The 21,005-nt window shown below is 35.1% G+C and overlaps 1 protein-coding gene across 1 annotated transcript; it reads right to left on the bottom strand.

Annotated features, from left to right (window-relative positions):
• Positions 1–3,037: 3,037 nt before the first annotated feature.
• On the bottom strand, positions 3,038–17,707 carry LOC138697604 (aldo-keto reductase family 1 member B1-like). The gene is made up of 7 exons (XM_069822995.1): positions 17,549–17,707; positions 11,745–11,915; positions 10,213–10,329; positions 7,377–7,571; positions 4,930–5,133; positions 4,259–4,407; positions 3,038–3,181 (listed from the first exon to the last, which is right to left on the bottom strand). The coding sequence occupies exons 1-7, from the start codon at positions 17,609–17,611 to the stop codon at positions 3,139–3,141; spliced, it is 942 nt and encodes a 313-aa protein (XP_069679096.1). The 5' UTR covers positions 17,612–17,707; the 3' UTR covers positions 3,038–3,138.
• Positions 17,708–21,005: the final 3,298 nt, after the last annotated feature.

Below are 21,005 nucleotides of genomic sequence, written 5' to 3'. Positions count from 1 at the left end.
TTAAAACCGGTATCTCATAGTGTTGGATTTAAAAAATGAACAATGCCTGCATTATACAGGGTGATTCACGAGGAAAGGTAAAAAAAAATTAGGATGTGAATTCTGAAGTCATTCTGAGTCAAAAAGTTCATATGAATATAGGTCCGTTTTCTATCGGTTACGGAAATATGACTCTTTGATTTCACAAAAACTTCTAAGATTCCATTTTACTAACTCGCATTTAGAAACAGATAACGGACAAATTTAAAGTTTATATTCATGTATGCATACATACCTAATATCCTAGATGTCGGGGTCGATGTTTTCGCACATTTTCAAAGGTGCCTCCTTCTGCTTCAATGCACTGTTGCCCTCGGGCGTGAATCGCGCTCATCGCTCGGGAGAGTTGCACGTAACTGTTCTCTATGCCGCATCCAAAATAAGGTCGATTAGCATCGCTCTCGTTTCCCCCTTCCTTTGCTATACCAAGTCTTTCATCCAACCCCATAGACAGTAAGTACTCTTCGATATGGTACCCTTCTGTTCGGAAAGCGTCGTTCATATTCAGCGACGGCACGCAAGGAACTTCCATCACATAAACCATAAACATATACAATACCGGCGTATTCTGTAGTCGAAAATTTATAAGGCATCTTGAAAAACACAACTTAACACTTCCGATAACTATACCTGTATAACTACTGTACTGTAGGTAGCTGACAGGACTGCTGTGGATTGATGATAGTGTAGGCTATTTGTGTTATCTGCAAGTTCTGTGTCATTACATCAGACAAGGGCAGGCGATGGGACATTTAATGCCCCACCATCCGGTTTCTTCCTCTTATCTACATCGTTCACAATGCAGATTCCAATATTACGTCATTCATTGCGACCTCGACCTTGTTTCACGTCTTATCTCAAGTCAGCAGCATATGGTAACGTCTGATTCACATTGGGGCGAGACGTTTTACCAAAAAAAAAAATGCATCTAGCTCCGACATCGTTCGAAAACGGACCTATGTTCATATGAACTTTTTCACTCAAAATGGCCTAAGATATCGTATCCTAATTTTTTTACCTTTCCTCGTGAATCACCCTGTATTTAGTGTAGTAGTGTGTATTTAGTGTAGTAGTGACAGTACTTTCAGTAGATAAAATAGTGTGTGTGTTATCGATGACATCTGACCCTGCAGCAGTGTCTGGTTAGTAACTTGCATCTTAGCTTCCATTGTAAATTTTAATTCGTCTAGAACAGCGATTCTCAAACTATTGATCGCGTACCACCGGGTTTTGGTGGGTTGATGTGAAAACAGAGGTCTGCATCGGACGTTTTCGCTCGAGCGCCAAGTAGTTCATAGCATAATCCGATAGGTAGCGCACATGCACATGCACATGTAAAATTGTCGCGAGCGATAAATCCTCGAACGGTGTAAGCCGAGCGTTAGACATTCGTTCTTGTTACAGTGATGACCTGTGTAGTAACATCATAGATGTTTATAATTTCAAAACTTTGCAGTGCTTAACTAACCTCTCCATAGTACAACTACAAAACTTGCTTTAAAATGTAATATAAATGTAATAGGTAAATGTCCCCCCCCACACCGGAGTTATTTTGTTTTTTCACATCTGATAGATCGTATTGGATGTAAATGTAATTATTATAAACGGAGAACACAATCACGATAATGCAAGAACCGTATCAAGTTTTCTAGTAATAATAATAATAATAATAATAATAATAATAATAATCTCCAAAAATAGTGTATCAATTTTTACGTCTGTAACAGTTGTGCAGCATGATTATTCGTTTTGTTATATTTTCTGTGACGTTATCTCTGTATACTAATATTGTTATTAATCTACTGCTATATCAATAATATTTTGGAAAACGTTTCTATGTTGTCGCAGTATATAGGCGGAACACTATAATTATATGGACCTATCATATTATATATGTGGTAAATCAAATATTAAATAATTATTAATTATCAATAATAATTTTATATCGAAGTTTTTCATACTATTTTATTTATAACTTCATGTTACTGTTTTGGTACGTTCCATTAGACTGTTCCACTAAACGTTTGTCATAAACGCAGAAAATAAAGCCTTACTTTTACCGTGTGAGCAAAACATAGGTGTATTTTATCTGTCGCCTTCCATACAAGATAAGACATGTCGGTGAGATGATCTTGTACTGCGCTTCTATTTATTACGAGCGTATCACGACCGATCTTACCTCACTCGAGGGTACGACATTCGACCGAGTTCAACCGAGCGATTTAACTTCAGTGCAGCATTCTGGGTGAAAACATTTTAAGAAACATTTTTTAAAACTTATCTTTATCAACATTCAATTAACTTTTCAGCTTGCAGTAAACATGGGAGTAGTAAACCTGTCTGCTTTCAGTGAACGGATAATTCCTATATTCTTCAGTAAACTCTACGCTTTTCCCATTAGACCAGTTCATCACACTCTCACATACAGATAACCTATGAAAAAATACTCGACAAACTAGTCGAATGCACCGAACCTATACAAATGTTTGGAATAAAAACAGCAGCTGCTACGGAAGACCTGAAATCAGCTGGTGAAGAAGCAGATAGTTGCCAATGTCTCCCGGTCCCAGAGCGGGAGACTCGCGCATACTTGCCCAAGGATCGGGCGCACACAGTTTATTCCTGCATCTCGCCTTGCGCAAACTGGCAACTGTTGTTTGCCTCTCGTTATTCCTGCGCAGTTGCAAAAGTGGATACGACGTTTTAACTGGCAACTGTTGTTTGCCTCTCATTATTCCTGCGCAGTTGCAAGTGGAAACGCGGCTTTAATCCATCCATTGCCGCACAATTGCCAGAACGAAAGACCAGCACTCAATCACAGCCAAACTAACAGAGTCACTGATGAATGCGTGCATCCTTTCCTAGTGGGAGACTCGTGGGAACTTGTCGGATAAGCGACGGGCCAATTTCCCGGAGATACCTTTCAGTTTGGATATATTCTTCTTTGCCCCCCCCCCCTCTCTCTCCTCATTTACAGGTAATGAAATAAACAAATGAATTTAGGAATTTCTGTTGACTTTTATTTACAAAATATATACATGCTGTATTTTATGACATGAAGCGTTGTGGTCATACAATGAATCCTTCCGTTCTCTTGTGTTAATATTCAATGCTGAATGGGTAGTTCTTATCACCAATTGCACTGGAAGAGATGAAGGAAAAATATTAAAATGCATTCCTTTGATATCATCTTTAAAATAGCATTAATATAGTTATTACACAAAGTAGGAATATTCAATATTACCTTCCTGTTTCGTATGCAACTCCAATATGAAATGAATATAGAAAATTTGAAAAGATGTGCGGATATACAGAAAGAATATAGGGCTAACTTGATGCAAAAGTACTGTCTGTATTGAAGTGCAAGAATATATCTGAATGTCATGCAAATTCCAACTGTTGTTTCTACTACAATGACTCTTTTAAACCTATCGATTCGAAAGTAGTTCGCTTACCGGCACGAACACATAGAAAGGAACGTTACAATGTTATATTTGTTCGGAACAATTTTCTGCACAATTGAAGGACAGAACTAAAATTCTTTCTTTCATTTATTATCATAATACACTGCTCTCTTAAATTGACTGAGCATATTGAGAATTAAATCAATGGCTATCATAAAACACGCTATAAAATGTTTCATAGCTAACAATTTTTATGTCTAAAATTAAGCAATATTGTATTTAACTTCTTTGTTTGAAATATCTCAAAGAATAATCCCCTGAAATGAAAGACATTACTTAAGTTCATCCTATTGCTATTTAAACTTTCTATGTTTAAGGTAACTTAGTAGAATCTGCAATAGATTATGCATATCAGAATAGGAAATCCTAGAAATAACATGATCTACCATGAACGACATGAGAATACCAAAGATAATGTTGAAATATGTTACTTCTAGCCAAAGAAATATGGGACGAGCAGCATGGAGATGAATTGTGATGTCATAGACATAGACCATTGATGTCGAACACCAGACTGAATAAAGAAGAAGTAGGGCTTATTTTAGTATGGCATATCAAATGCTTAACAATAAAATGTGTGTCATATACTCGTAGTTTTACAATATGTAGTTTATACTGAACATTTAAATAGGTATCAGTGAATTCGTTTATTTTGCATCAAGTAGGTATTTCTCAAGAAATGTAAATAATGTTAAATATTATTGTTGCATGTGTGTTCTGTTTTTGTTATAGCATCTTCAAATATTGTTACTTACTCAGAGAATGCACAGACTCTGAAATTCTTGTCCAAAGCATCGATTGCAGCAACATCAGCAGAGCTCAATTCGAAATCGAAAATATCAAAATTTTCTTGAAGACGCTTCTTGTTGGACGACTTTGGAATTGGTACTGTATCGTGTTGAATCTACAAATATAAGTGTAAAGAACAATCAGAATTGAATGGGAAATTACATTACTCAATTAATAAATAATTAACATATGTAATTGATGATAATTTTCTCAATAAAAATGTCATAATTTTAAGCCACATGAGAAAAATTAAAATTCAATCCCCAGTATATAACAAAAATTATACATTTCACTATTATTTTGTACATTAAAAATTACATTCAGATTTTTGTGATGTCAAATACTTTAATACTGCATTCAAGATTTAAAATTATTCACGTCTCCATTGACAGTATAATAGTGAAGTTGTTTTCTTATTGTGAACAGAACTTTTTTTCTTAAGTCATATTATACCCTGTATTAATTTTACTGAGATCTATGATTTCATGAATTCAGAACAATAGGCAGAAACATTTATTTTAAAAATTATTAATTAATGTTAAAATATGGTATGATTGTGTCTATCTTGTTTTCTGACGAGCGTGAAGACTCTTTGCGCATTATTATGTATAAGAAATTTCCCTAATCTTCAACTCACCAGGTATCGCAGGATGACTTGAGCCACACTCTTATTGTATTTCTTCGCAATTTCCTGCAGTTTAGGATCTTTCAGAGGTGCAGGAGCGTCTTCTTTAGCAATGCTGTTGGGGCTTCCCAGAGGACTGTACGCTGTGATGGTTATCTTTCGTTCCTTGCAGAAAGCTATCAGTTTTGACTGGTTAAAGTAAGGATGACACTCCACCTGTAACAGACATATTATTTGGATATTAATCTATACTCCCTTGCTTTGACTTCATTGCATTGATATCAATGTAGATATTTGTAATGATTTCATTATTTCATAGAGTTGCATATTTCATTATAGTTAGTCTAACATCACAGCTTAGAACAATTAGGGTGCTATTCATAGACATTTCGCTAGCCCGCTCTACGAGCGTGCTAAACTAGTCCCGGCTATCGACTGATTACTTGGACAGGATTCATATCATATCATATCATATCGCTAACACTGGTTTATGGATGCGAAAAACGTTAGTTCGCTGATCATCCACCGGAAGCCCGCGCTAAGAATGTCTATGAACATGGCCCTTAAAGTTTAAGTTATGAAGGCTCACAGGATAGCGGAACTTTTTGTAGAAAATCGGCATTAGTGGCAGTAGGGATGTGACTCCTACGTGCTTGCCACTTTTAACCCAAGGAAATCCCCCTGATATTAATTTCTGTTGAAGGTTTAGTAAACCCCATGGTCATAGAACGTCTACAAGGATTTGATGAAAGGGAATCTATTATCGCTATCTTTCTGTTTGCAGCGCAACGACTTAATCCCTCACATTTTACAACGTTCTCACAGATATTTTCTGTAAAGAACTCTTTTAACAAGTTTAATAAAGTGATAGAATCGGATTGTACCTAGAAAGTTGTTTCTATTAGAAGAATTATTTTTTCTTTTGAAAATGTTCGTCCAGTGAGATCTGTTCAAAAGTATTTATAGTTCACAACAGCACATATCTACAGTCTTAAAATAATGTCCCCTAACAGGGATTGTTTTATTAGTGTTAATTGTGTAGGATGTAACATGGCCTCACGGACAAACTTTCAGGAATGATAGGTCACACACAGAGGATCATTTTTTGTTAAGGAAAATGTGCTAGGTGGCAAATCCTTTAATCCTGCATGTTGCATAAGGGTGCGCCTTAAGTCCCTTTCATCTGTACTACTATGTTGTATTAGTCCGTGTGGTGAATTTCCAACCTGTTGTATCATCCCTGTTTTCTGTGTAATGCGGCTTCAGTTCGTATTATCTTCCAACAAATCTAGTACAATCGTGCCATACTCTACAGAGTTTGGATGATCAATGTCGCGAAGATGCCAAACATTGTAATGAAGTGCACGACATGCAATTTGAACAGCTAATTGTAAATTGTTAAAACCTGCAATGATAATTTGTGAAAAAAACATAACTCTGACTTTTCGGAAATATAACTCATTAAGGATGTGTCATTGAGCGTATGTACTATACCTTAACAAAAAATAATCCCTTTGTTGTGAATTGTAATTCATCAAAGTATTTCCGTGAATACCTTTTACATCCTGTGTTCATGGAGAGAATAATTACAAAACTTGTTCATTTTATGCATAAAACCAGTTTTTGAAACCTTGTGAATTCCTCAGTCATTAATAACAATGTAAACAGTTCAGTAATTTTGTATTAACCTTTAGGCTGTACGAAACAACGAGTCAAAGTCAGGATAGAAGAAGAAATGTGGTAGGAGGGGAGAGGAGTACGACAAAGATGGTCCTTTATCACCTGCCTGTTCAACAACTACTTGGAGGATTTAGTGAAAAACTATTTTCAGAACATGGCAGGGGTGATAGTAGATTTGGTGAAGATATGACGTTGTTAGCAGAAGAGGGGACAGTACTAAGGGATATGCTACTGAAGCTACATGACAACTGTGAGCTGTATGGAATGGAGGTAAATGCAAACGAGGCGAAGACCGCGTTTATTGAAAGAAAAACAAAGAAGGCATACGTGCGAATTCTGAATGAGGTAGCAGAGCAAGTGAACAGCTTCAGATACTTGGGGTGTACTATAAGCAGTAACTTGAGCTGCTGCCAGGAAGTCAAAAGAGGATAGCAACGGCAAAGGAAGATTTTTCTGCCGACCTCTGGAAAAATAACTAAGGAAGAGACTAGTGAAGAGTTTTGTGTGGAGTGTAACATTGAACGGGGCTGAAACATGGACATTACGACGAAGTGAAGAGAGACTACTAAAAGCATTTGAATATGGACTGTAATATATAATAAAATCATTTCTTCAATACATACTTGCCATACCCTATTTATGCTCTTTTTAAACAATGTAAGGGAAATGTTCTAATTGTATTAACATCTGCGATAAATATTCAATTACAATACGGGAAATCAACGTCATGTACATTTTCGTTCTATCTTAATATTAGAGAAATAAACAATATTTTTTACCTGGTTAACGGCAGGTGTGATGGTTGCGACTTCCAAAACACGTTTAATTTGCTGCGTGTTGAAGTTTGAAATTCCGATGCTCTTTGCTAGTCCCAGCTTCAAACACTGTTCCATAGCTTTCCAAGTCTCAACGTAGTCCACATCGGTACATATAACTTTCCCATTAGCGTCCTTCGGCCAGAGATCACCTCCTTCCTATATGCGATTGAGTAAAAATTATTTATTGTCTATAATAATAAAATAACAATTATGATGTTGAGATGATGATGATGATATTAATAGTACTCGTAGTAGTAGTAGTAGTAGCAGTAGTAGTAGGAGTAGTAGTATAGTAATAATAATAATAATAATGATAATAATAATAATAATAATAATAATAATAAATATATAAGACTCTGAAAATAAAATTACTCATATAACATCTCTCTGTGAAAAAACCTGTGGTGTTTATGTCTCTGTATACACTGGTACTTATCGAGACAACATTTCGCTTTTTTCCCCACTTCTGACCATCATCTGTTGCTTAGAAACGCATATAAAATTGCTATCAACAATAATAAAACATAAAATAAAGTAATGAAAATACTATACTGTTGTTTTTGAAAACAATTCCCTTCTACGGTAAACTTATCCTTTCAATGTTTTCCTTTTAAGCTTTTTGATTTTGACTGCTTAAGTGGTGGGTTATAAACTCATGAACCCCACATTTTCATATATTTATGCGAGAGTCAAGGTAAACTTTTTAAGTGTGTATGTTAAAGATGACAGGAGAAAATTTTAAACTGAGGAATTGTTTGAAATTTTAAAATGCTCTTCTGCAAATTTATCAGTGTATTATGCATTATTATGTTACAAAGTTCTGCATTTACATTAATTCATAAGGCTATTTAGCTGGTGTTTTTACTTATATTAGGCTATTGCTAAAGTTAGAATAATATCTAATCTTTCAATTGTATTTCTTGTGTTGGAAATGAAACTTTTCTTTTCAAACATTTTCGCATGCGAGTTGTACGAATACGTTATTAAGCATTAAACACCCAAGAAAATTAAATTATTGAACCATTTTCAGGATGACTAGTTGCAAGACAGTTAAATAATAAAGCATTACAATTAACAGCTTGTATAACTTTTTAATATTTTAACGACGCAGTACCATCACGAACATTATTATTTTGAGTAAAATTAACGAGCTATGATTCACCTAAGAATATCTTACATCTGTGTTAAATAAAGTTAGGGAAAATAGACAATCAATCCAAGGGATTCGAACCCATTGTATTGTAAGTTATGTTTTCTCATATGCTAAGAATGAATAAAGCATGTTAACATATTAAAACAATAAGAAATGAAATCACTAATCCTATTTGAGGCTATATTAATTCAAATATCTTGTAGTAAATTATATTACAATAGACAACATAGGACACTATAATAAAACAGAAGAATACCTCTTGTAAGGCGGTCTTAGAACTCATACCTGTGACATTCAAAATATATTACAATTTTAAAAGTCGCTGTTACCTTGTAGGCTACATAAGTAACTAAATCGAATCGGAAAATAGCCAGATTTTAAATTCATGGTATCTAATTTATATTAAAAGGTACTAACAGAGAACATGTTGCCAATATTAATATTTTTTTTTCAGCGGTAGTACAATTTAAAATAACTTTTCGTACGCAATAGATAACGATTTGACATTAAATTACAATCGGCTTAATGTTTATAGTACTACAACGCATTGCAATCATTGTCGTTTAAATCAAAATTCCGTAATTATCATGCTAAATTTATGTGTCATTTATCTAAATTAATGTATATGTTTATATGTTAACGCAAGCATTTCTACATATGAGCCGTTCAGAGCAAAAGTGGTGTAAGTCAAAAATGGGTAAAGGGGGTTAAAGTAAATATTCTGTAAAATACAGAGCAAAGTAGCAATTAATATTCAATTTATTTAAATTATTAATAGTCAGTGGTTAGCACTAAGGACATATTAATTGTTACTTTGCGCATATATATATATATATATATATATATATATATATATATATATATTGCGATAATATATCTTTCCACGGTCTCATGTGGACAGCTGTTATGTGCAGTATTGCTTCGCTAAGCTCTGCAAGCATGGAAAGATAAAATGTATTCACTCTATATCGCAATTAGAATTAACAAAATCCATAATTTTAGTAATATAGGAATATTATTCCACGTTCTTATTTCATTACTTATGAATGCCATGAGTTTATTATACTAGGTGCTTCCGATTTCAGGAAAGATATTGAGTAACATCAGCGCTGACTGGGCAGAGAAAGAGCCAGTAAGGAGTGGAGAAATGAGCATTGTTGTTTTCAAATTTTAATTTTCAATTTTGATAGCCATAAAACTTAATAGCTAATTAATTACTGGAGCATAGAAATTAATACGAAAAACAGTTTACCCTTTACCATTTGAAATTTTTTCAGCAAAAATACTAGATTTCTAGCTATTCGCTGACACCCAAAATCTATAGGAAATCATTGTCCAAAAACTCTAGATCTAGCTGTAACTTGGCAACACTAAGAACATTGGTACAATGTAGAATAAGACTCGGAGTACGGAAACAAGAGAGTAGGAATATCCTCGTATGGCAGGAACAAGTTATATAATGTAGATTACAGTTACAATATTTTTACAAATCACATCTGGAGTATGTATTCTGCAGTCGTATTATGTAACCATATCTAATCTCGTTGAGTACTGGTTTGATATGATTTAGCGATTGTTCTGCTGAAATCGAGAGCAACAGGCTTATATATCTATACTCAAGAAAAGTATGTAGTAGAAGTTTACCTTGAAAGCGACAGGCCAGTGAATGAGATACAAGTCCAGGTAGTCTAGTCCTAGGTCTGACAGGGACTTCTTGCACGCAGGCACCACGTGCTCAGGCTTGTGATAAGTGCACCATAGCTGAAATGTAAGAAAATAATTCAACCGAGAAGCATTTACGGTACATGCGAGATAAAAGCCATTAAGCAATTTTGTAATACAATTCACGCCCGTGTTGATATTATACGGAACATGAATATTCAATTAAGCATAGACGCCGAGTTTTCCAAATTCCCTGGGGGTACTAACATAATTGCTAGTGACAATTTTCAGATATATAATTCACATGTATTACCTTAGCTATTAAAAGGTCAGTTTTTTAATGGAGTCGGAACAGATCAACATGGTCTAAATTTGAAGCTGATGATCACGATATTATTGAAAGAGCTGTGTAAATTAATAATTAGAAATAAATTGTCACTGATAAATTAAGTTATTTAAATGGAATAAATAACAACTTGGCTGTGTTAATATACCATTTTCGATGTAATTTCTGTCATCTTCTGGATTCTGTTGAGTTTCCGCGCTATCTTCTGCCCTCCTGTTATGTTGGGTGGTGTGTTTTCATGACAAGTAGTGTTGTATCGAAAGGAATGTGTGTTCTGTCTTTGTGTCTATAAATTTCTTATTGTTCTAGAGTATGAATTTTTTTTATGGTATTTGCATGTCAGTTTCTATGTTGCTGTAGTTGTGATTGGAGATTTCGATACAATAATACTAATCATCAACCCCCCCCCCTCTCATCATAACATGAAGGCAGATGATAGCGCGGGAACTCATTAGAATTCAAAGGATGGTGAAAATTACATCGAAATTAGTCACTCTGGTAAAATACCACCACAATTTATATATTAACATAGTGAAGTTATTTTTTTTTTTTACTTTAGTACCTTGATAATTCATCAGTGATATATGTGTTAAAATGTGTTATGAAAATGATTAGAAAAATGTTACATTATTGATCTTTCTAGCGATATTAATGGAAACTTATGGTGTGTTTAGACTCTTCGATAAACGTTGCAACATTTAATTTTGAACTTTATAATACTGTAACATCACATTAAGAATGGGCCATGAACTAATGCAAGATACTAGATAAATCGAAATTTGCGGCTTCGTGAGGATATTTACATGCCGCGCAGATGTTTCAATTTGATTAAACAAGAAGTGGAGTAATTCCATGAAGAGAATATTGGTCGGAAGAACCGACAAAATAAAAATTTCAATTTGAATCCAAACAAGACAAGCAGGTGAAATTAACATTTGAAGAGGGGAAGTAGAAATGAGGAAGAAGAGGATGAAGGACTGAAGGAACAAGAGGAAAGGAGGAGGGATATGAATAGAAAAGGCAGCAAGGAAGAGGGATAAGGCAAGGAGAAATGAAGACACCAGAGGAAAGGAGGAAGAAAAAGGAAAGGGGATGAACATAACTCCAGTGATAGTGGCAGTTTCTTCTTTGCTGCAATCCAGCCTCTGACTGGCATGTCGTACTGTACCTTGCTCGTGAGGAATATGTCTTCTCGTTTGACGACTCCTTCAGCTATCTTCGCCCTTATGCCAGCTCCCACTTCTTTCTCGTTTTGGTAAATCATAGCGGTATCAATATGGCGGTAACCGATGTCAATTGCATCCTTGACTAGTTGTTCTGCTTCACCTGCTTTTGTCGCCTGGAAAAATGAACAGAAATTAGATCAAAACAACGAATTTTCAAGAAAGCAATTTAACAGTTACAAGATATTGATACATGAAACCACTGTTTATACGTGCATACACTCATTACTGATTTAACATTATTACTGTATTCTAGATTTGGGAGGTTGGGACCACGGTATAGGCTTATATGGAAATTGGTGCTCTGTTTAAGAATCTTCATACGACTGATTTCTCGAACTCTAGAAAGCCAAAGAAACGCAAGAGATGAATCATTCCTTACAATAAATTCTTTACTATTGCTTAGTATAAAGTGTATTATGAAGGAACTTATAATCTGTAGAATAGACTTTCCCTTGGACAGTTGGACAGCCCGTATGATCTAGTATATTATGTTACCAGGGTGAAATGTATTAAATATAAGAAATCCGTACGGAAATTTAGAAGAAATTACTGTACAAAACAACAGGCAAACGAAATGCAAAAAATATGCATTTTTTATCTGTAATGTTAAAAAAACGTATTTCCATGAAAATATTGGAGTCGGATTAATGTAAAATCACTATTAGTTACCTGAGAAATAAAGAGAAAGAAAATTGATCACTGAAGACGATTCGTAAGAAAAGAGAGATCAGGAAAGCACAATAAAGGAATGATGAAAGGGAGGAGGAGAAGAAAGGCAAGAGAAGAAAAATAAATAGAAGGAAGTGGAAAGAGATGCAGACTGAAGAGGATACAAGAGGAAAAGAGGTGTAGAGAAGAGAATATGATTGATGACATAAGCTATATAAGAGAATAGGAGAGGAAAGGGAGGAAAATAACAAGATATAAGACGTGGATTTGTGAGAGGATAGATGAGAGAAAAAGAAAGGAAGTAACAGGGGTTGGAAAGATTTTAGAGAAAAGATAGTTCAGGAAACGAAAATGAAGAAGCAGAAGATGGGAAGATCTGTGAGGAAGCATAGATGAGGGGCGGAAATAAAAAAAGAAAAAAGGAAAGTAACATGAGATACGATTTGTGAGAGGTATGTGAGAAGTGGAGAGGAAAGAACATAATAGGAGACGAGAAGATTTGTCAGAAAAGATAAATCGAGGAGAGGGATGAAAGGAAGTAACAAGAGGTGAGGAAGTTTGTGAGAAAATGTAGATGAGGAATAGAAAGAAAGTAACAGGGTATGATAATATTTGTGAGAGTTGTGGAAAGGCAAAAACAATATCAGTAATGAGAAATTTTCTGACAAAAGATAGATGAGAAGAGAAATTGGAAATACGTAGTAGGTTATGAGAAGATTTGTGAGAAACAATAAATGAGAATAGGGAAGGAAAAGAAGTAACATATGATGAGAAGGTTTGTAAGAACAGATTGATGATTAGAGGATAAGAAAGAAAAGGTTAGGAGAGAAAAGAAACTATAAAGATATCAGAGAATGAGAATATTGGTAAGAGAACGAAGATAAGAGGACAGGGAAAGGAAAGCAAATAACAGGACAAGAAATGCAATAGATAATATAGTTGAGTGTAGAATAAAGGAGATGAAAGAAAAAAAAGAGAAAATAGAACAGGATTCATGAGGGAAGACAAGGAAGTATAAAGAATGTGAGAAAAGGAAAGAAAATGGAACGGGAGTAAATGGAAGGAAAGGAAGTAAGGGAAGAATATAGAAAAATAAATAAAGAGAGTGGAGGATAATATTGGTGCGGAAGGGTAGATTAGAGAATAATAGAGAAGGAAGGGTAATAAAAGAATAGGAAATGAAAGAATATGAAATAGGAAAGTATTGGTGAGGCGATATTAAGAAACAAGACGACAAGATTAGTGACATCTAATAGATGTTGAAAGGAGAAGATAGGAGAATGTTGGTAGTACTGAAGAGGAAAGAGCGGAGAGAAGCGAAATGTGATTGAAGAGTGTGATCCTAAACCACGCTTAGTCCATTTTTGTCCTTTTTAAAGATTTATACATACATATGATTATGTAATGAGACTTCTATCATTATATTTAAGCTTGTTTCCTTCCAAAACAACACCAATTCTTGCCTAAAAATTTGTGTTGTTGTGCATGTCACTTGAAAATTCGCTAATTCCATAGACCGGTGAATGAAAACGCTCAGTGGCGGCTCCTGCATATTTCTTAAGAGGAGGAAAGAAGTTAACAGCGCAAAATGACACCTTCTTGAATGAAACATGCTACAAATTAGCCTACATGCATACATGTAAGACCAGGTAGTGTTAGGGTTGGCGGCCTTCCCTTTTGTATAGCAATAATCTGTTTTTGTAAACTGAGTTTCCTAAATTGTCCAAAATATAATATGTTTTCACTTCCATTCATTGTTGAATAATTGCGCAAATTAACAATTACAAGGAAATTCACAACCTCGCAGCATTTTTATGCACACTACAGCATCACACGTGTTGGAAGATACCAGCTACGAACACGTAATCGGAACCGTTTTACGGAAATGGGAATGGGAAACAATCTGTTAGGAAAGCGAGAACACTGCACCCACCCACGTGGTCTGTGTTGCCATATGTACATTTTACAAGTTCAGTATCACATGCTTTTGAAGAATATCAGTTCTTGTAAAGTCATAATACCATTATTGTTCAAAGCTGTCGGTGGCCGATTAATTTTTTTATGTTAAAATATTGTAGTTTGCAGTACCTTCAATTTCAAATATATTTGTATATAACTGACAACTTGGCAGTTGTCCTGTCTAGTAGACAATGAATGGAAATGAATTTCAGAGGCCAAAAAGATATGCGATACTAACTTAGAACTACTTCCTCTTTGTTTTATATAAATCCAACTTCAACTTTCAGATATCCTCGTAAGTTTCAAATCATGAATATATCTTATATAAAGTGCAATGAATAATATATTTTGACTTATAATTTAAAAAAAAAAAGTTTATATGGTGTCTTTCATAGCTTTGCGTTAAAACTGTTTTTATTGTTTCTCCTCCTAGATGACTAGTCTGGTTGAATGCAGCATCGTTAGATGGCAGCGGTAACGAGCTTGCTGCAAGACCAGTCGGTTTCTATTTCCCGCCCATGCGCTGATTCAGAGGAGGATCTCCTCCCTATCCGTTCATTTACTTGCTTTAAAACTCCGCTTCTTTCTCTGGCCGCTAGCGCGCTGTTGTCTATGTGTGTTAACTGCAGTAAAGGAGGAATGGATTGGCTTTCCTCTACACAAACAATCTCGCATCCTTCTCACAGTTTTCTAACAGCACATGAGTGCGCGTGGTTTAAAACTCGATCAACCGAGGTTTTCTTATAGGTACCTGTGAACTTAAAAATTATCGAATCTTCCTCGAATTTCAAGGCATATATTGCATTTGGTATTTACTTTCAAAAGAAGAAAAATGTGAGGAGGACGTTCCTCCCTTCCCTCCCCCGAGGAACCGCCACTGAAAACGCTAGCCCAGTTCTTTCAAGAAAATGGACTTCACGCGTTTTGGGGTCACGCTCTTCAATTATATACTTGAGCGTTGACTTGTTTCTCGAAGTACTGTAAGTGGGCAATTCCGTCTAGTATCACGGAACCATTGGCTCACAGTCGCTTCGGTTCTGCCTTCTACTTATCTTGTTGGCATTGACTGTTACATAACAGAGCTTCTACTTAAGTACAAAACCGCTGCTTAATGACTAATAGGAAATGATTCACAAGACAAAGCTGTCAAGGGTATAAGAATAAAGTTTTTTTTTTTTTTTTTCATGCAGTATGCAATGGCGTGCTTGAGGAAGCATGTATAAATTCACACAATAAGAGTATGGAAACTACTCTTAGACAATGTAATATTATGCAGGTACAATATGTGCATACAGATGTATTTTTATGCATTCGACTTGTCATCTTATTAAGTTCCATTTAATTTAACGTGAAAAGCTGTTTTACATTACATATACTTTTCATTATGCTATACAATTAAAGTAATACGATCGTATGTTTTCATATACCTTTTCTTTGCAACGTTACAAACTGTCTCAGGCTGCTCTAGACCGTCGAATTAGAATAAAGTGTACATTTACTATAGCTGACACAATCTGGACTCAAACACTAAAAACACAACTTAAAAGCTTCAAGCGTTTTGTCAGTTAACCATTATCAAATTATGTGTATTAGCAGTCTGCGACTCTGAAGGAAGAAGTTTTGTTCACAAATTCTATAGTTTTCCATTTACCACTATTCTTTGTTTAATATACAAGTCTCCTGGTTTTGTTGTAAGTCATCACCCTCACCATCGGCTCTACAGCCCAATACTTCACAATTCTAGACCTCCATTCACTACTATCCATTGCTATCTCTTCCCAGTTCCTATAGTGAAGTAGAAGGCGATTATTCTCTTTTACTTCATCGATTCTTTCTTTCTGGGATTTCCCAACATGTCTCTTTCCAAACATCTTACCTTTCATGGTCATCTTAGGAATGCTGGAATCTTCCATTCGTTGAACTGCCCCGCCCATTGTAATCTTCTAAATATAACAATCGTGGATATTTCTGGTTCTTTATATTGTTGATATGATTCTTTGTTATATGGTTCTCAAGGTATTATGATCTTTAATGGACCCAGATATTCTCCTAAGTATCTCACTTTCAAACGTTTGTTTCGCATCCATATATTAGTTTAGTTGTAAATGTATTATCTAAATTTAAGACATGGGCTATACACTAAAACTGAAACAAATTTACTTTCTCAACTACTGCAAAAGTAGACGAAAGTAGAGGTAATATGCTATATTTTCAATGGATTTCAAGCGAAGTATATCAGAAATATTTTCACAAAGCTTAATATTTACTTAGTTACAAATGGCTTTTAAGGAACCCGCAGGTTCATTGCCCCCCTCACAAAAGCCCGCCATCGGTCCCTATCCTGTGCAAGATTAATTCAGTCTCTATCATCATATCCCATCTCCCTCAAATCCATTTTAATATTATCCTCCCATCTACGTCTCGGCCTCTCCAAAGGTCTTTTTCCCTCCGGCCTCCCAACTAACACTCTCACAAAACTTAATATCTACAAAATTTTCAAATTTGAGATACTGTTGGATCGCCATGTTTCAGTACCTGTGAATTCAATGGCAAGGTCAAATTTGTTTAACTTAACGTTTTTTAGTTTATGACGTTTTATCAACTGCTTTGATTGTCTAGCGTCTGAATAAGATGAAAGTGATAATGCCAACGAAATGACTCCAGGGCCCAGCGCTTAAAGTTACTCAGAACTTGATGTTAATGGATTGAGAGGAAACTCTGGAAAAAACCTTAACCAGGTAACTCGTCCCAACCAGGGTTTGAACCCGGGTCCGCGCGTTTCAGTAAAAGTGGCTGAAATACTGAATTTTTCCATAACTTCTCGTGTACTTCTAATAAGTTTTAACAAAATAATTTCTGAGCGATATTTTGCTCTTTTATCTACTTCAATTAAATTGTCCGTTCTCATGTCTGATGATCATACAGACATATCTCAACATAAATTATTCACGTGGTTTAGATATGCATCCGAATATGAAATCAGACATATATGGTGATTCTTTAGACGCCTTTTACTGTTGATTGTTAATGAATTGACTTAATTGCTACTTACGTATGTCAAAATTGTTAATGTATTTTTGAAAAATGTAATTCTAAATTACAAATAACTATCACTTACAAATAACGTCCCCACGCCGAGAACCGGGAAATCACGGTTGTTGTTGAGTTTCACTGTCTTCATAGTTGGAATAAGTGTGACCTTCACGGACTGACGCACAGGTACAACCAACACTGGCAGAACACGGTCGATAAGTGACTAAACGCACTTAGCGCGCAGCTTTTATATGGAACAATTATCAGTTTAACTCGCATCTGTGCTATATCGTACATAAGTATCATAGCAGGCAGAATGGTGGAGTATGCACTTACAAATTCTGTTGCATCAACAAAAATTTGCCTCGTCACTGCCTGCAGGTACTCGAATCTGTAACTTCGTTGTGCAATATCTTGCAATATATTATTTGCCTTCATATTTTAATTCATTTATGTATGGCGAAAGAAAGTAACGGCGACGCACCCATCATACGATTCCTTGATAGAAATCAAGAATATTTTCTACTCACATACATTCCAAAACTTGCCTAGTTCTCTCAGTAATATGAAATAAAACTGAGGTTACAGAAACAATGTTTGTATTTTTTTCTGATGCTCATTTCAGATGTTTGCGTAAATGGATAGAATTTTGCAAGGATTTTATTATTTTAAGTATTTTTAAACCAAGAGAATTGAAATAAATTACATTTGAGGGGTTCAGAAGCAAAGGGGTGTAAGTGCACTTACGTTATTTTCCATAAAATGAGATTAAAAGTTACTAAGAATTTGTAAATTACGTGAAGTTTTAATTTTAAAATGTTAATGTGTGCTGTAGTTAAAAGATATATCTCTTTAAATGCTTTAGTTTACTCTGGATGCACTAAAATAATTTTTTTAGAAATGTTACTTACACCCCTTTGCTTCTTATTGCCTCATTTGAGTTCAGAATGCAGTTTGAGTAATACATAATACATTAACTGAAAACTTGACAGAAATAAGATAAGAAAATAGTTGAAAATTGGTTCCGAAGAGTTTCAGGTAAATCCATACTCCTTGCATTAAATTACTTTTTAGGAAATGAAATAATTTATAATTTTATAAATTACCCTTTATGTTGCCTTTCATTCAGACCATTTATTTTAATTATAATTTATAGCATAACCATTTGCAATTTTATTAAAACTGTTACTTTATTGCGGATAGTTATACAGTCCATACATTTTATCTTTCCACACTGGCGGGAGTAGACCTGAAGCGGCAGTACACAGTGGCAGCTGTCCATATGCGAGCGTGGAATATAAATTGTATGCACTACTTAAAATAGTCCTATAGTAGTTATTGTAATGCCGTATAACTTGTCACTGGCCTTTCTTATTATAATTAGATGCTTCAACTTGCAAAATCATTGATCATAGTTTGTCTGAAATCGCATTTAAAAAGCTTGAACTTTTTTTTTACACATTTCTTAAATAGGATGTCTAATCCATCTTTAATATTATAGGAGCTAGGCTTTCTTATGGGAACTTAGATCTAAATCACATTTTTCTCTAAAAAATAATAAACTCTTCTACTAATTGTTAAAATATTCTAACTATAAATAAATATAATTTAGGCTACCATCTTATAGATCTTTATTTTCTCGCCTTTTACATACAGGTTTCAATATCATAAAACTTTTATTTAGTTTCTGAGTTATAAAAGTTTTAAATGGTCTTGTAGTATTCGTTCCCTCATTCCTGATACCCGTTTCCGTCACCCGAATTTCTTTACTAAACTTTCAATATAGGTGTTTTTTCTTGTACCTACATCTATAATCTTACACTTTTCACCCATGATTACGTTACCTAGATCTGTTATCCTGATTTTTCTACACAGACGTATTTACGTAATTAATAGAAGAATATATTTTACAATTTTAATTAACAACAAAGAGAAAATTAAAGTTAGGGGGATTGAATTCTATATTAAGATTTAACATAACATTAATAAATAGTGTGTTCACCTTACGATACTTGGATTATAACTGCAGCTCATGAACTCAAAGAGCTTAGTTAGTGTTAAGATGATCCAGATACCGGTAGCACCAAAAAGTAGATGCTTGAGAGAGTGAGTGAGAGAGAGAGAGGGAGGGAGAGAGAGAGAGAGAAAAGAGAGAGGCCTGGGAAGAAAAAAAAACAAGAAAATTGTATAAAAAAATCTCAATAGTTGTATATAATAATAGCGTGATTAGTCTTGAAGAGACTGTGGAAGTTGTTCTGATGCATGTCTGGGCGCTAATAACTCAATTGAATTACTACAGCCCACTCCTTAACTGTTCACTACCCCTTCTGAAGCTGAGAAAGTAATATTTCGATGCGGTATGAGCAAACAGGAAGGTCAATGACGGATTGTATCAGGCGGGCATCGTAGCTTTTACGAACTTTCGGCTCTCGGGTCGCCTAAAATCCACCAGTGATACATAATAATATACAGTGAAACCTCACCTTACGGACACCCCCAAGATACGGACACTCCTCATATACGGACAGATTTTTATGTCACAACTGAAATAATATAGAAATAATGATAAATTTAACTCTCGTTTACGGACACTCTCAGACACGGACATGGACAGCTGTTTCACAGTCCTAAAGCTTGCTTTACCACCTGACTGCGGACAGAACTTTGATTTCAATGTGTTAAAGGGGCGGTTTTAGAGGTAATGCCGTTGTGCCATGGCACTACCAGAATACAGAAGCAAAAGGAGAATTCATATTTTCCGCTCAAAACCTGAGAGAAACAAGTTACGCTTATACAATCTCTACCGTCAATATGATCTTTGCAGCGAAACACGTTGTAACCAGTGTTTGTTGAGGATGGATCTGTGCCAGGCACTACATCCCATAAGAAATATAATGGGATGCGCGCGCAATCTTCATGTTCGCTCGTCCTTTTCAGCATCTAAAGCGTGATCTAAAATGTGCCAGGCACAAATTGCCGCTAGGTTTTGCAATGCTTGTAAAACTGTATACATCCCCATTTTCTACGCCGATCCCTTACTACCTCTCGCTCTGTCTGCCCTTCCACTTTGTCGGAACAAGTTTCGTAGAGCGAAGACTGCAACAATAAGAAAATAAAATCTCTTCCGGTTTCTTGAAAACTTGCTTGAGAAAGTTTTCACTTTATTATTTCTACAACAGTACCAATTGTAGTGTGAACGTGTTAAGTCGTGAGGTTGTCATCGTAATAGTGGTCGTGTTATCGTGTTGTGTACTGTGAAAAAATGAACTCGGTTGGCGCTTTATTGAAATCTCCGTTTTCAACATTAACATATGAAAACAAACTTCGTGTTAAAGAATTAGGCAGACCTATACCGCACTTAAATATTCATCAACAGCAGCAAAGTGCTAAAGTTAACAAAACTCGCAAATTCAACCCAGATATTTATTTAAAAAACAACTGGTTGTGTGGATGTGATGTGAAAAATGCGTTCTTCTGTTTCCCGTGTGTTCTGTTCCGAGGTGAACTTAGCTGGTCAAAAGTGGGTGTGACAGATTTAGTAC

This window comes from Periplaneta americana, chromosome 1 (genome assembly GCF_040183065.1).
Source record: "Periplaneta americana isolate PAMFEO1 chromosome 1, P.americana_PAMFEO1_priV1, whole genome shotgun sequence".
Classification (NCBI taxonomy): Eukaryota; Metazoa; Arthropoda; class Insecta; order Blattodea; family Blattidae; genus Periplaneta; species Periplaneta americana.
This window is presented reverse-complemented; position numbering and strand designations above follow the sequence as displayed.

Excerpts from the sequence above, each read along its gene's own strand:
- LOC138697604 (XM_069822995.1), bottom strand. The coding sequence starts at position 17,611 with ATGAAGACAGTGAAACTCAACAACAACCGTGATTTCCCGGTTCTCGGC. Across the intron at positions 10,330-11,744 it reads ACATATTCCTCACGAGCAAG|CTATGGTGCACTTATCACAA; the intron begins GTACAGTACGAC and ends CTTACATTTCAG. Across the intron at positions 5,134-7,376 it reads TCACACCTGCCGTTAACCAG|GTGGAGTGTCATCCTTACTT; the intron begins GTAAAAAATATT and ends TGTCTGTTACAG.